At 58.4% G+C, this 13,638-nt stretch overlaps 1 protein-coding gene across 12 annotated transcripts in view; it reads right to left on the reverse strand.

Moving 5' to 3' along the window:
* CUX1 (cut like homeobox 1) overlaps positions 1-13,638 on the reverse strand; it is a 318,547-nt gene that overhangs the window by 231,818 nt on the left and 73,091 nt on the right. For all 12 annotated transcript variants that reach the window (XM_062179575.1, XM_062179574.1, XM_062179573.1 and 9 more), the window contains exon 2: positions 12,563-12,673. In XM_062179575.1, coding sequence (XP_062035559.1) covers positions 12,563-12,673 — 111 coding nt within the window. The remainder of the gene's footprint in view (positions 1-12,562; positions 12,674-13,638) is intronic.

The following is a 13,638-nucleotide window of genomic DNA, read 5'->3' on the forward strand; positions in this document are numbered from 1 at the left end:
CTGCCACCTGCACATCAAACCAAGAGCCCTTGGGGCCCGCGTGGGGCATTCAAGGTTAAGCCTCTGCCTACAGTACCTACATCCCTTACAGGTGCTGGTTCAAGTCCTGGCTGCTCCACTTCCGATCCAGCTCCCTGCTAATGCACCTTGGAAAGCGGCAGAAGATGCCCAAGCGCTTGGGTCCCTGCACCCACGTGGGAGACCCGGTTGGAGTCTCTGGCTCCTGGCTTCAGCTTGGCATAGCACATTTGGGGGGAGTGAGCCAGATCAGTCTCATTCCTCCTTTCTCTCTGCAACGCTGCCTTTCAAATAACTAAAATTCTTCTAAAAAAAACAAAAATGAAACAAAACAAAAAGCAACATCAAGGGCTAGCATCAGCATTGTGGGAGAAAAAAAAAAAGTTAAACCACTGCTCAAGACGCTAGTTTGAGTCTTGGCTACTCTGTTTCTGATCCAGCTCTCTGCTAATGAGCCTGGGAAAGCAGCTGAAAATGGGCCAGGTGGTGGGGCCCCTGCACCCACGTGGGACACCTGCATGGGGTTCTTGGCTCCAGGTGGCCTGGCCCAGGCTTGGCTGTTGCAGCCATTTGGGGGAGGGAACCAGAACATGGAAGATCTCTCTTTTTCTCTCCCCACTTTTTAATCTGTCAGAAATAATTCATATTACAAAAAAACTCATCCTGCTTACCAAAAAAAAACCACAAAACACTAGGCTGTGTCAGTCTGCCTTTCAAATAAATGAGTGAATAAATCTTTAAAAAAAAAAATAGGCCGACGCTGCGGCTCACTAGGCTAATCCTCCGCCTGCGGCGCCGGCACCCTGGGTTCTAGTCCCGGTTGGGGCGCCGGATTCTGTCCTGGTTGCTCCTCTTCCAGGCCAGCTCTCTGCTGTGGCCCAGGAAGGCAGTGGAGGATGGCCCAAGTCCTTGGGCCCTACACCCGCATGGGAGACCAGGAGGAAGCACCTGGCTCCTGGCTTCGGATCGGCGCAGCACCGGCCGTAGCGGCCATTTAGGGGGGGAACCAATGGAAGGAAGACCTTTCTCTCTGTCTCCTCTCTCACTGTCCACTCTGCCTGTCAAAAAAAAAAAAAAAACAACAACAACAAAAAAAAAAACAAGGGCCACCACTGACCCGTAATCAGTGGTCAGGGAAAGCCACGCTCAGAGGACACATCGCAGGGTCACAGGAGCCCGCCCCGCACAGCCGGTGGTCTCTCCCGTGACTCCCCTGCCTTGTGTTTTACAACACATCCCTAAGCGGCACCCTGAGGCTAGTGTGGAATTTTAGCCAAGAACAAACTGCTCCCCGCTGGGCACGGTCCCACACATGGCACGCCCCCGACCCCAGCCCCGTGAAACCAAGCCTTTTGAAACTGCAACACATTTAAGAGAACAAGAGCAACTGCCCACAATTAAGTGAAGGGAACACAGCCTCTGGGGGCAGGCGCCGTGGCGCAGCGGGTTTACCATTGCTTAGGACGCCCGGACCCCGCGTCAGGGTGCCTGGCATCTGGTCTTCGGCTTCCGATCCAGCTTCCTGCTGACGCACACACTGGGAGACTTGGGTCCCTGCCACCCATGGGAGACGCTGATCGAGTTCTTGCTTCCTAGTTTTAACTCTGGCTGGCAGGAGCTGGTGGGAGACCTCTCTCTAGCACATGCATGTGCGCACACTCCCTGCCTTTCAAATAAAACAAAAATAAACTTTCTTTAAAAATGACTTCTGGGGCTGGCACTGTGGCATAGTGGGTAAAGCCACCGCCTGCAGTGCTGGCCTCCCATAGGGATGCCGGTTCGAGTCCTAGCTGCTCCACTTCTGATCCAGCTCTCTGCTGTGGCCTGGGAACGCAGTAGAAGATGGCCCAAGTCCTTGGGCCCTGCACCCGCATGGGAGACCCGGAAGAAGCTCCTGGCTTTGGATCAGCATAGCTCCAGCTGTTGCGGCCATTTGGGGAGTGAACCAGTGGATAGAAGACCTCTCTTTCTCTCTCTCTCTCTCTCTGCCTCTCCTCTCTCTGTGTAACTCTGACTTTCAAATAAATCAATAAATATTTTTTTAAAAAATGACTCCTGGAGCTTCAAGGAGACAGCGTGCTCAGGGGCCGGGGTCTCGTTCTCGGGGTCTCCCTGACACTCTGCAGAGTGGCATTGATGACGCCAATGACGCCTGGCTCTGTGGAGGCCGGCAAGAGGCAGGAAAATGGCTGTGACACACTCAGCCAAGCACTTGGCTCTCACTAAGTACTCGACAAACATTAATAAAGAACTGGTCACTGTTTCGAGCAAGGCTTTTGGCTTTCCCATTCGAATGGTCTACGTTAGGTCACCAAGGGCCTTTGTCGAGAAGAGACGGCGCTCTTCCCTATACCCAAGTGCTTGGAACCTTCCCCGCAGAGCGGCTGGTCAGCTGAGGTTCCCGCCCAGAGACACAAGCCAGGGCCGCTCTCAAAGGACAGCCCGGCAGCAGCTGTGCCCACTCCACGGAGGGCGGCCGTTTTATTTTACTGAATCTACCAGGCGGCAGTGGGAACCGGGATCTACCCTAGGCTTTGGGTGTTGGTTTGCAAATGTGTAGCGTTCGTTTCAGTTACAGTTTCAAAATCCACTTGCAAACACAGCTTCTCCTTTCAAACCAGTCGGTTCTAGGAACACGCACACAGCACGTCATTTATTAAGCCTGCCGCACCGCTTGCCAAGGCTATGTGGGGCATTCTACAACAGCCCGCCTGCCCAGTGCTCGCTGCTCCTGCTCTCTGGGATGAGAAAACAGGCTGGGGGGTGGGCGCAGGGGCACGGCGGGCCAAGCCTCCACTTGGGATGCCAGCATCCCGGGTCAGGGTGCCAGGGGTCGAGTCCCACCTCTGCTTCTGCCCCAGGCCCCTGCACAGCAGCAGGTGTTAGCTCAAGTACACGCGTAGCCGTCACCCACGTGGGGGACCCGGATGGAGTTCTTGGCTCCTGGATTTACCCTAACCCAGCCCTGGCTGCTGCAGGCATTTGGGAAATGAACCAGTGGGTGGGAGATCTCTCTCTCTCCCTCTCTGCCTTTCAAATAAATAAAAGTTAAGCAAATGTTATAGCAGAGGCTGAGAGAGGCTACGACGTAATGGAGCAAGGTCTCCACCACAGCCCCATGGCACGTGAACCTACGCTCTCAGATGATCCGTCTGTGATACTTAAAATAGCCCTTTAGAAGCCGCCCGGCCCATGAAGGAAGCGGCGGGGAGCAGGAAGGAAAGGGGACGCCGGCCCTGCCGACACTTCGGCAAGTGAGGCCGCCCCGCAGGGGCTCCGGGGGCCCACGCTGCTCTGACGGCGGCTGGTGACGTGGGCAGAGAACCTTCAAGAACCTTCGAGATTCGCTGTCCGCTGATGACCTAAGATTTCAGTTCTCTGGGCCAAAGACAACAAACAAAATAAGGTCTCTGTGGAAGCCCAGTGCTCACGGACTGGACTTCCCGGTATCCAGACCCCATCCCAGCCTCGCTGGTCTGACCGGGGCGGTGCAGCTCAGAGCCGCCGGATGACCAGGCCTCCAACGATGCCAGCTTCTGGGGGCCCTCGCTGCCGAACCAGCTGCCCACATTCGTCAGGGCTTGTTTCAGACACTGCGTGAGGGGAGTGGTGTGCACAGGGCCCTGTCCATCCCTTCTCTGACCTGCTGCCGCACCTCCACCCCCCGCAGACCACCGAGACCGCCACACCGTATCATCCTGTTGCAGCTCTCGTTGCTGCCAGAAACGCCCCAAGGTGTGGCTTGTTTAAGTGCCTCCCCCGGCCAGCTCCCGCTGGGGCAGAAGCTCTGTGACCTGGAAGCTTCTCTCTGCATCCTTGCTGGGCGGCCACTGGCCTCCGCGAAGGGCTCAGCGCCTACTGTATGTGGGAGGCACCTGAATTCCTGTCCCCTCCCAGCAGCCTCCCTGCCTGGAGATCCAAGCGCTCCTAAAGCTCCTGTGTGCTCAGGAAGTTCGGGACTTTGGAGCATCTCGGGTTGTCAGGTTAGAGAGGCTCGACTGTACTCCATGCAAAGTCACAAGAGACAGGGAAAACCTGAACTGAAGCTTGCGTGGTCCCTGGTGTTTCAGGAAGGGGAATCAGGGCCTGCGCGTGGGTAAAGGTCCCAATCTCACAGTGCTCAGGGACCCTGCACGCCCCAGCCGTCCACTGCGCTGCCAGTCCGGCCTGCCTTTCTGCCTCCCAGGCCCCTCGACGGAGGCCGCACAGAGGGACTAAAGCTGTTTCCGTCCTAAGGCTCCCGTGCTGCGGAGCAGTGGAGCCGGGATTCGGCTCTCGCTTCCTGCACCCAAGCCCAGGTGACCGCCCCCACTCCCCCACTCCTCTGCCCCAGCTCCCTAGACCTCCCCCCGTGCACACATGGCGCCCTCTGCAGGTTCTCTCTGGAATGCCAGGGAACATGGCGGCCACCAGGCACTCCTGACTGGGGGCTCAATCAGATTTGACTTGCATTCCCGACTCACACTCAAGGCGGCCATGATTCTAAGGAAGCCAGCAACTGCGAAAATAACTTCTCAGGCTGATACACTGACCTGATGAGTAACTGGTAACAGTTAAAAGTTAGCTTCTAATTTCTAACCTTTTTCTAGCTAAAGTCTTATGATCACTTATCGGTGGGTGATTCTAGAATGATGGCATGTCCAAGCTGATCATCTGGGCTTTATGGTTCTGCCGAACGCCAAGAACGGCTTCTGGCAAAGGAAGCTGCCGCTGGGAGATGCACAAGGAAGGCTTACGGGGGCACCTCCTGCGAGAAGGAGAGAACGGCCCAGGTAAAATCCCATCCCACAACCTACGCGAGCAATGTTTACCCAGGAACAGCCTCATGGAAGCTTCATTGACCGTCGAGTGTACCCTTGTAAAGTCCAAGATCTGGAAGCCGTGTTAAGACACCACTGAGCGCCGGCGCTGCGGCTCAGTAGGCTAATCCTCCGTCTGCAGCGCCTGCACCCCGGGTTCTAGTCCTGGTCGAGGCACTGGATTCTGTCCCGGTTGCTCCTCTTCCAGGCCAGCTCTCTGCTGTGGCCTGGGAGGGCAGTGGAGGATGGCCCAAGTACTTGGGCCCTGCACCCGCATGGGAGACCTGGAGGAAGCTCCTAGCTCCTGGCTTTGGATCGGCGCAGCATGTCGGCCATAGCGGCCATTTGGGGGGTGAACCAATGGACGGAAGACCTTTCTCTGTCTCTCTCTCACTGTCTAACTCTGCCTGTCAAAAAAAAAAAAAAAAGACACCACTGAAGATGCCCACATCCCCTGGGCTCAAGTCTCAGCGGGGAACTGGAGTCTGGAGGGAGCAAACATGTACCCTGGAGGGCCGCAGGTGATGGCCAAGTGATTGGGGCCCTGCCACCCACGTGGGAGCCCTGAGTTGGGCTCTTGCCTCCCAGTGTCAGCCCTGCCCCAGCCACTGTGGGGCTTTGGGAAGTGAACCAGCGGGTCCGTGGCGTGGAATATTACTCAGCCATCGACAGGGGTGGCACAGGATGAACGCTGAGAACAGCGAGCTCCGTGCGGAAGGCTGGCTGCAGATCTCCCGACTCCACACCCCAGAAACGTCTGGAACAGGCAGACCCATAGAAACACAGCGGCGGCCAGAGGCTAGGGGCATGGTGGGGGGACTGATACAGTGGGGAGAGTTGCAAAATTTTGTTAATTTGCTAACTTTCACTGAGTTGTGCACTTAAACCCCTTTTAAAAAAAAAATCACTTTCATTTATTTGAAAGGCAGAGAGAATGAAATCTCCCATTTGCTAGTTCACTCCCCAGATACCCACAATAGCTGAGGCTGGGCCAGGCTGAAGCCAAGAATCCCATCTGGGTCTCGTATGGTAGTCGAGAGCTGCAGGCAGGTATGGAATCCAGATTCTTTGGTGGGAGATGTGGACGTCTTAATTCTCTAGCCTAAATGCCCACCTTAAATTCTTTTGTTTATAATTTTTCACCCCCCAAAAAAAAAAAGGTTAAAATAAAATTGAAGCATCAAAAAACAGAAACAAGAACCCGTATTTAGGCCTGTGTGCAAAGCCAACCTTACGTGATGTGATTCACATCAGACCCTGGCTGGGAGGAGGCGGTTCCCGCACAGGAGCTGTGAACACAGGGGTCCCCTCCTGCCCCGGCAGCAAGTGTCCACGGGGACACAGCGCCTGGCGCACTGCAAGCGAGACAGTAACTGCGCTCCGGGGGTCTGCAAGGAGCTCTCCAAGCTCCCCAGCCGAGCTGTGTGCTGTACCCTCGCTGCATGACCCCCCGGACTCCCTGACTGTCGGCTCGGGGACCCCCTTGCTCATCCCTGCCTTTCTGGAAAGGCTGTGTCGTTGGGCTGCTCTGGCCTGCTCACTCTGCCAAAAGTCACCCTGCGCCCACACGGGCCGAGGGTCTTGCATTCAGCCAGCTCAGTGTGCCCTGCACAGCCACAGGGAAACCATGCCGGGGGGGCGGGGGGGCTGTCTCCTCCATAAGCCACAGTTCTAGACTCTCATGAGGACCGGAGCGCAAGCGACACTGGAATGGCAAAGGAAGCGTCCCATCCCACAGGCCTTCGTGGTCTGAGACTTGGTGGAGGAGCGAGCGGAGTCCCCGGCTGGTGGCGTCCGCGCACTGGCTCAGAGCTGTAAAACCATCAGGGATAGCCCATGCGGCCTCACCAAATCCTCAACCAGTCCCCAGGTGCGGTCACCTGAGTCACTTGGCCCACCCAGGACTCCCAGCCCCGACTCCCCGGAGCCCCAGCAGTGCTCTCTCAGGCCGTGCGTGCCCGCCGTGTCCACAGAAGTTGCAATTTTATTTTTATTGACTTTTTCCAGGCTGAGTCACCCCACGCAGCGTCTATGTAGAGGTTACAGACACGGTGACCAGGCGTGCACCTGGGCCAGGGCCACTGCTACCTATCAGTGCCCCACCCTGCTGTCTCTGCCTCCCACAGGATCGAGAATCTAGTCCCTTCCTTTGTCTTCCTGACCTGGACCGTGGGAGCTCATCCTTCCTTGAAAACAGCTCATCGTAATCAAGGGGGAGAAGACGCTCTCCCCACGCCCCAGCTGCCGGAGTCTGGAGTGGGGCGCACGGGGGACTCCTAGGCCTGATGCTCCTACAGCTGTTAGCCAAGGACACAGGCTTAGAAAACCACGCCAGGCCCAAAGGGGAGGGTGAATGACGATGCTGGCACTCAGCAAACGAGAGCCCACGCACACACAGGGCCATCAGCAGCAGAGAGAGTGCCCCTGTCCCCTGTCACAAAGCAGGCCTGCAGACGCCAGCACCAGGGCTGTGGGAGCTGTGACCAGTGTCCACCCAGGCCCACCTTCCCTGGGGGGAATGGCGAGAGGGGAGCGTCGATCCCCTAGCCTGACCGCCAGGGGCTGGGCCCCCAACACTCAGGGCCAGAGCCCAGCTCTGCTGCTGCTGACGGGAGCCGGGGGTGGTCACACACGCTCTGCGGCAGGGCAGAGGGACGCACAGACGGGCACTGCCGGCCACGCGGACCAGGCGTCACTGGGCGTCCCACTCCAGAGACGGAGAAATGTTTAGGCAGAAATTCCTCAGGGGAGAAAAATGACCAAATGGTGCCCCAGAACCGCAGCTTGCTCCCTCCCAGAAGCACCAGGGTCCATTCTGGAGGAGGCATAAATCATGCAAAGCGCCTTCCAGACGGACGGACGCCCAGGAAGCAGCCTGGGCCGGGCGGGCGGGCGGGCGAGGGAGCCTGGAGGATGGATTTACAACAGCGCTGCTGCATTCCAGGAATGTGCCTCTCCCTCTCGCTCCCCCGTAGGTTCTGCCCGTCCTGGAGAGCAGCAGGCGGCATGGAAGGAGCTGGAAGCTGGACACTGCCTGCCGCTCGTGTAGCCTGAGCCGGGCATCGCACCCCGACGGCAGTCCCAGGAGCGAGGCCCACGTGGCAGGAGGGCTGAGTCAGCCAGTTTCACCCTGGTGACCAGCCCACACCCCAACCAGCCACTCTCTGCCCATCTAACTCCCCATGGCAGGGGCTGCAAGTTGGCAAACCCCATGACGGCACCTCAAGGGCCGCCACAGCACAGAGCCACAGCTGTGCTTGGCCCAGATGCTTGTGTGGCCAGGGGTCCTTCAAGACCACGAGCTCGGCGTGGCTGAGAAGCAGCCGTGGGATCCTCAAGGCCATCCTTGGTCTGAGGACCAAAGTGAAGCCAGCCTGGATGGGATAGCAAGAAAAAAGCCAGTCCTGGTTAGAACAGCGGAAGCCCAGAGCCACCCCGCGCCCACTCCCTGACAGAAACCACCCATGTTTACAGGTGCTCAGGGATTCACCCACCCTTCGATTGCACGTGGGCAATCCAGAGTTCACCCCGTGCCCCAGGTCAAAGGAACAGAGCGCAAAGGCACACGGGAAAGCAAAGGAAGCCCCTGCGGTGTGTGGCGCCAGGCTCCTGGCCTACAAGGCGCTTGCCCAGGCATCCAGAAAACTGCTGCTGTTCCCGCCTGTCACCCCGTGGCCAGCCCAGCCTCGGCCCCAGGGCCAGCCTGCGGAGCCCCTCATCATGCCATGAGTGGCCCCATCCTCCATCCGTCTCCTGGGAGGCGGGCCCTGGCTCTCATCCATCACTCACTCTGCGGTTCTGGAACCTCCTCCCCGACCCAGGGCACAAGGAGGAGGAGGGGGAAGGAGGACCCCCACGTGCTGTTGCTGGCAGGGCACGCCAAGCCGGCGACTCGCGGCTGAGTGTCAGCAACCAGGTGCCTTTTTCGGGAGAGGGAGCCCTAAATGTAGCTGATCAGGATTTTAAAGACCAGGAATCCAGCTCAAAAGCACAGCTGCTTATTTGTAATAGGGGTGAATGCGTCCGTAAGGAGTCTTCTCACGGCTCACAAAGAGTGTGTCTGCGGGGCGAGCCGAGGCCGAGCGCACCGGCGGTGCCATCCCAGTGCTCAACACGGTATCACTGCGTTCCGCCTGCTCGGGGAGAGAGATAAGAAACTTTCTAAAGGGCTAGGATTCTATCCCTGGGGCCAAAACCATCTGGCCCCTGGGAGGTGTTCCATAAATATTTGCAAAATGATTAAGTGTTAGCACAAACCAACTTTTGGAACACTTGAAGCTCCGACTACCTTTATTTGCTCTTGCTTTTTAAAAGGGCCCCGGGCTAGCGATGCAGAGCAAAATTCAGGTGCATTCCGAGTTAACACACGTAACACACTCAGGTGCCAGGCCGGTGCAGTGCCTGCCACACACACGCATGTGCACACGCATGTCCACTCCACACACATGTGTGTGCAGCACCCCTGTGAGTCCTACTAGCACACGTTTTGTAGATGGCGAAACAGACTTTGGGAGGTTCACTGATAGGCCCAAAGACACACGGCCATTAAGTCACCGGTGACAACCAACACGGAAAACACACCCTAGGAACAACCCACCTCCTCCCAGGTTCACCTGGGGGCTATGTGTTCGGGGGGGGGGGGGGCTGCTGAGTCAGCACAGTTAAAAATACGTTTGTTTAAAACGGACCCTCTTTTTCTGCCTCAAAGAAAACGCAAATAAAACCTTATTTGTACACTAGTTACTATCTTTTTTTTTTTTTTTTTTTTTTTTTGGACAGGCAGAGTGGATAGTGAGAGAGAGAGAGAGAGACAGAGAGAAAGGTCTTCCTTTTGCCGTTGGTTCACCCTCCAATGGCCACTGCGGCCAGCGCATCTCGCTGATCCAAAGCCAGGAGCCAGGTGCTTCTCCTGGTCTCCCATGCGGGTGCAGGGGCCAAGGACTTGGGCCATCCTCCACTGCCTTCCCGGGCCACAGCAGAGAGCTGGCCTGGAAGAGGGGCAACCGGGATAGAATCCAGCGCCCCAACCGGGACTAGAACCCGGGGTGCCGGCGCCGCAAGGCGGAGGATTAGCCTGTTAAGCCACGGCGCCGGCCACACTAGTTACTATCTTTTTCAAACTAACAACAATTTGGGGACTAAAAAGGCATAGGCAAGGATATCAAACAACTACAAAGGTTTTAATTCAGTGAAATAAAGCGGCAACTTCCGGGGTCGGCACTGTGGTATAGTGAGGAAAGCCACAGCGTGCAGTGCCAACATCTCATATGAGCACCAGTTCAAGACCCGGCTGCTCCTCTTCCGATCCAGCTCTCTGCTATGGCCTGGGAAAGCAGCAGAAGGTGGCCCAAGAACTTGGGCCCCTGCAGCCATATGGGAGACCTGGAGGAAGCTCCTGGCTCCGGATTGGCACAGCTCTGGCTGTTGTGGCCATCTGGGGAGTGAACCAGCGGATGGAAGACCTCTCTCTCGCTCTCTCTCTCTCTCTCTCGCTCTCTCTCTCTAGCTCTGCCTCCCTGTAACTCTGCCTTTCAAATAAATAAATAAATCTTAAGAAAAATAAAAGAACTGCAACTTCCAAAAGTGATCCTGAACAAACCTCTTCAAGGCGGCACCGCCCCCACGGCACGGCCTTCCCGGCGCCTCTCCCTCTGGGCCCAGCTTCCTCCCTGGACTTGAGCTTCTTCCAGGGGTCCCTGGGAAAGGCCGGTCCCCCGCGGGAGACCACGCCCACTGCCAGCTGAACCTGCATTGTCAGCTACGGTGGACGTGCACGAGACGCTGCCCTTTTCCCGAGACACACAGGCTGGGAATCAACACACCTGGTACAACACCAGCCCCAACGCACTGGCCCGAAGCCACAGGGATGCGGGCTCTGTCCCCAGGCCGAGGGGCCTCTCCTGCCAGCAGGACACACTTCGTGTTTTTTTTTTTTTTTTTTTTTTTTACAACTCAGAACAAAGTTCCAAGAACCTTTGCTTGCATTCCTCCAATTTCTACAAACATCAATGTCCACCTTTGGGTGCCTGATAATCCATCAGGGGGTGTGGCCAGGACAGAGAGATCTGGGGGTTCCTCTGAGACCCCACAATGACTGCACAGCATCCCCCCAGGCACTCGCCGGAGGCTCCGCACACACCATGCAGCACCCGCGCACGCACAGACACACGCACACACACACACATGCGTACACCTGTGCTTTCAGAGGCCCCCAGGCCCCTCCTCTGCAGACCTCCGAGGTCCGTGGTTCAGCCATGGACCCCCCACCACGCTGGTCTCACGTGGCTTCGAGACTCCAAGCAGGTGCCTCTGGCTGCTCGCAGAAGTAAGTGGGCCTCACCTCGGCCGCCTACAAAGCCCCGCTACCCTACTTCCCTGCCGGTCCCAGGATGGGACAATGCGAGGGTGCTGTCTGGGCTGCGGCCTGTGCCCTGGCCACGCCTCCCCGGGCTCTCTCACTGCAGTGGCCCCTCCTTGTTGCAGGGGGAGAAGCCCAAGTGGGCACCACCTCAGCCACCTGGGGCTCGGCAGAGAAATACCCCAGATGGCATCACCACCCAGGCTGCTTCCTCCCTGAGCCTCTTCTGTTTGCTGGGATTAGGAGGAGATAAAACCACACAGTGGAAGGCCGGGCTTCTTTGAGTAACGGAAGCAGCGCTCAGCACGAGCCTCGGAACTGTCACTCGGCCCTGCAGGGCAGTGCCAGCGCCAGTGGCCGGCGGGGACCTGCCCCTCCCGGGTCGGCCCTGTCTTTAGCAGCTAACAGGAGCCTGGCACTCCAGGGACTCCCAGGATCCAGTCCCCGGCTGACCCTTACGGCACCTACCCTGAGACAGGTTATTGTCTGTCACCTCGGAGGACAGCCCTGCCCTTTGGGATTTCCCATGAGACCCCTGGACATGTGGTGAGCGAGGGAACAGGGCGGCAGGTGAGCACTGGCTACTGGAATGGTGCCGCAGGTGTCAGCCTGGGGAACAGGAGGCCAGGCAGACAGCCCAGGAGAGGCCAGAGACCAGCCCCTCCAGGAAGGCCTGCTCTGAACGAGGAGGCAGAGCTTCTGTCCTGGGCCCTTCACTCCCAACAGGGGGCACCCACGGAGCAGCGCCCCGTGACCCACGCCCTGGGCCAGCTACAACACGGGAGAGCCAGGTTCCCAGTGGCTGAGGCGGGCAGCCTGGGCGGTGGGGCTAAGGTTGGGAAGCCCCACGACGGCTCACATTCCAGAATCACCCCCAGCAGCTCCGCTGGGGTCACGCGCTCACACACGTTTGCACAAATAATACAGTACAAGCCCAGGGGCGTCTCAACTCTCCCAGAAACCGGCTTCTCCTCCCAGCCTGGCGGTCTTCCATGGAAGAGCCGAGAGCCACGGGAAGACCCCTCCAGGCTGGGGGGCCGGGGCCGGAGCTGCAGGTGGCTGTGATCCGCTCGGGCTGGGATGGAGGGTGCGAGAGACCTGGTGAGAGCCACTTCAGCCCCCGGTGGCCACACGACCTCCAGCGCCAGCCCTGGACAGTGAGCAGCCTGGGGGCCCCGGCACCCGCCACCTCCCTTGATGCGCAGAGGCCAGGGCGGGTGGGAGGGCCTGACACCCCCGTCCCCCTGGCCACTCTCTGGCACGCTCAGCTTGCTCAACACCTGCAGCTGGGATGCACGTGCACTTTCCCTCGGTCCCCCACCTCGTCCTCTGCACCGGGCCCAGAGTACCGAGAGCGGGCATCGAGCCCGGCGGCGGCCCCGCTCACCTCTGGAGTGTTCTTCTTGAACTCACGGCTCTGCTCGATGAGCCGTTTTCTTGACTGTTCGCTTTCATCTTGCCGGTTGGCCAACACCGTTGCGGTGGCATCCAGTTCTCTCTGTTGAGAGAAGGAAAAGGAAAGGCAAGGTCATAGCTGCACTTTGTCCCAGAAAAGCCCTCCTACTTGCATGTGGCCGGAACACCGGGAAAGACACGCACGGCTCTACAGACTACCAGCTCACGGGCAGCGGAGGGCTGGAGGTAGGTGTCAAGGACACCGGACGCATCTCTCATCCCATGTCCACCACGCCACCCCTCGCTGGCCCACGCCCACCCACAGGCGCCGGTTTGAGAAAATCAGACTTGCTTATCTTGCTGCGTTGTGCACAGTCACACGCGCCACCAAGGGCTCTGCTCCGACAACAGAACGCAGCCACATTCCTCCTGCCGAAGCCAGTCAGGCCAGAGCCCAGATGATGCCTGGATGGAGCTGCGGGGCTTCTGTCGCTGACAGCGCCCCGGGCTCTGGTCCGGCCGCGCCTTCTGCTGGGCTGTCTTCCGACGGCGCGCGCCTGACATCCTGTGCACTCACACTTGATTTGCTTTCATTCAACAAATATTTATTGTGAGCTCATTCCAAGGCACACAGCACGCTCGGGACCATGAACCTATGCCTAGTGTGCAACACGGACCTTTCACCGGGCAAATTGAGAGATTCCACCGTCTTGTCAGGTCCCACGCCATGTTTACTGCCTGCCCTGGAGCTCTGGGGACCACGGAGAGGTGGCTTGCCAGGGGCTGAGGGCTCTGTTCCCCCACAACAAGCACCAGAGACCCCGCGCTCTCGCCCTGGCAGTCCCAGGCCGCGTTGCCAGGAGGCTCTGCTCCAAGCCAGCCAGCAGCAGATGGGCCCAGAATGGAGCAGGACACGTGGCTGGCGCCACCAAAAGGCCCATCCTCCTGCCGAGAGCTGCTTCAGTTCCTGAAGACACCGCGGCACAGGCTGCCCGGGGCTCGGGGGGCTGCCCCCCGTCTTCTCTCAACGGCGGGGACCACCATGGTGCGGGTGAGCAAAGCAGGGCC

The sequence above is a fragment of the Lepus europaeus genome, chromosome 21 (genome assembly GCF_033115175.1).
Source record: "Lepus europaeus isolate LE1 chromosome 21, mLepTim1.pri, whole genome shotgun sequence".
NCBI classification, from domain to species: domain Eukaryota; kingdom Metazoa; phylum Chordata; class Mammalia; order Lagomorpha; family Leporidae; genus Lepus; species Lepus europaeus.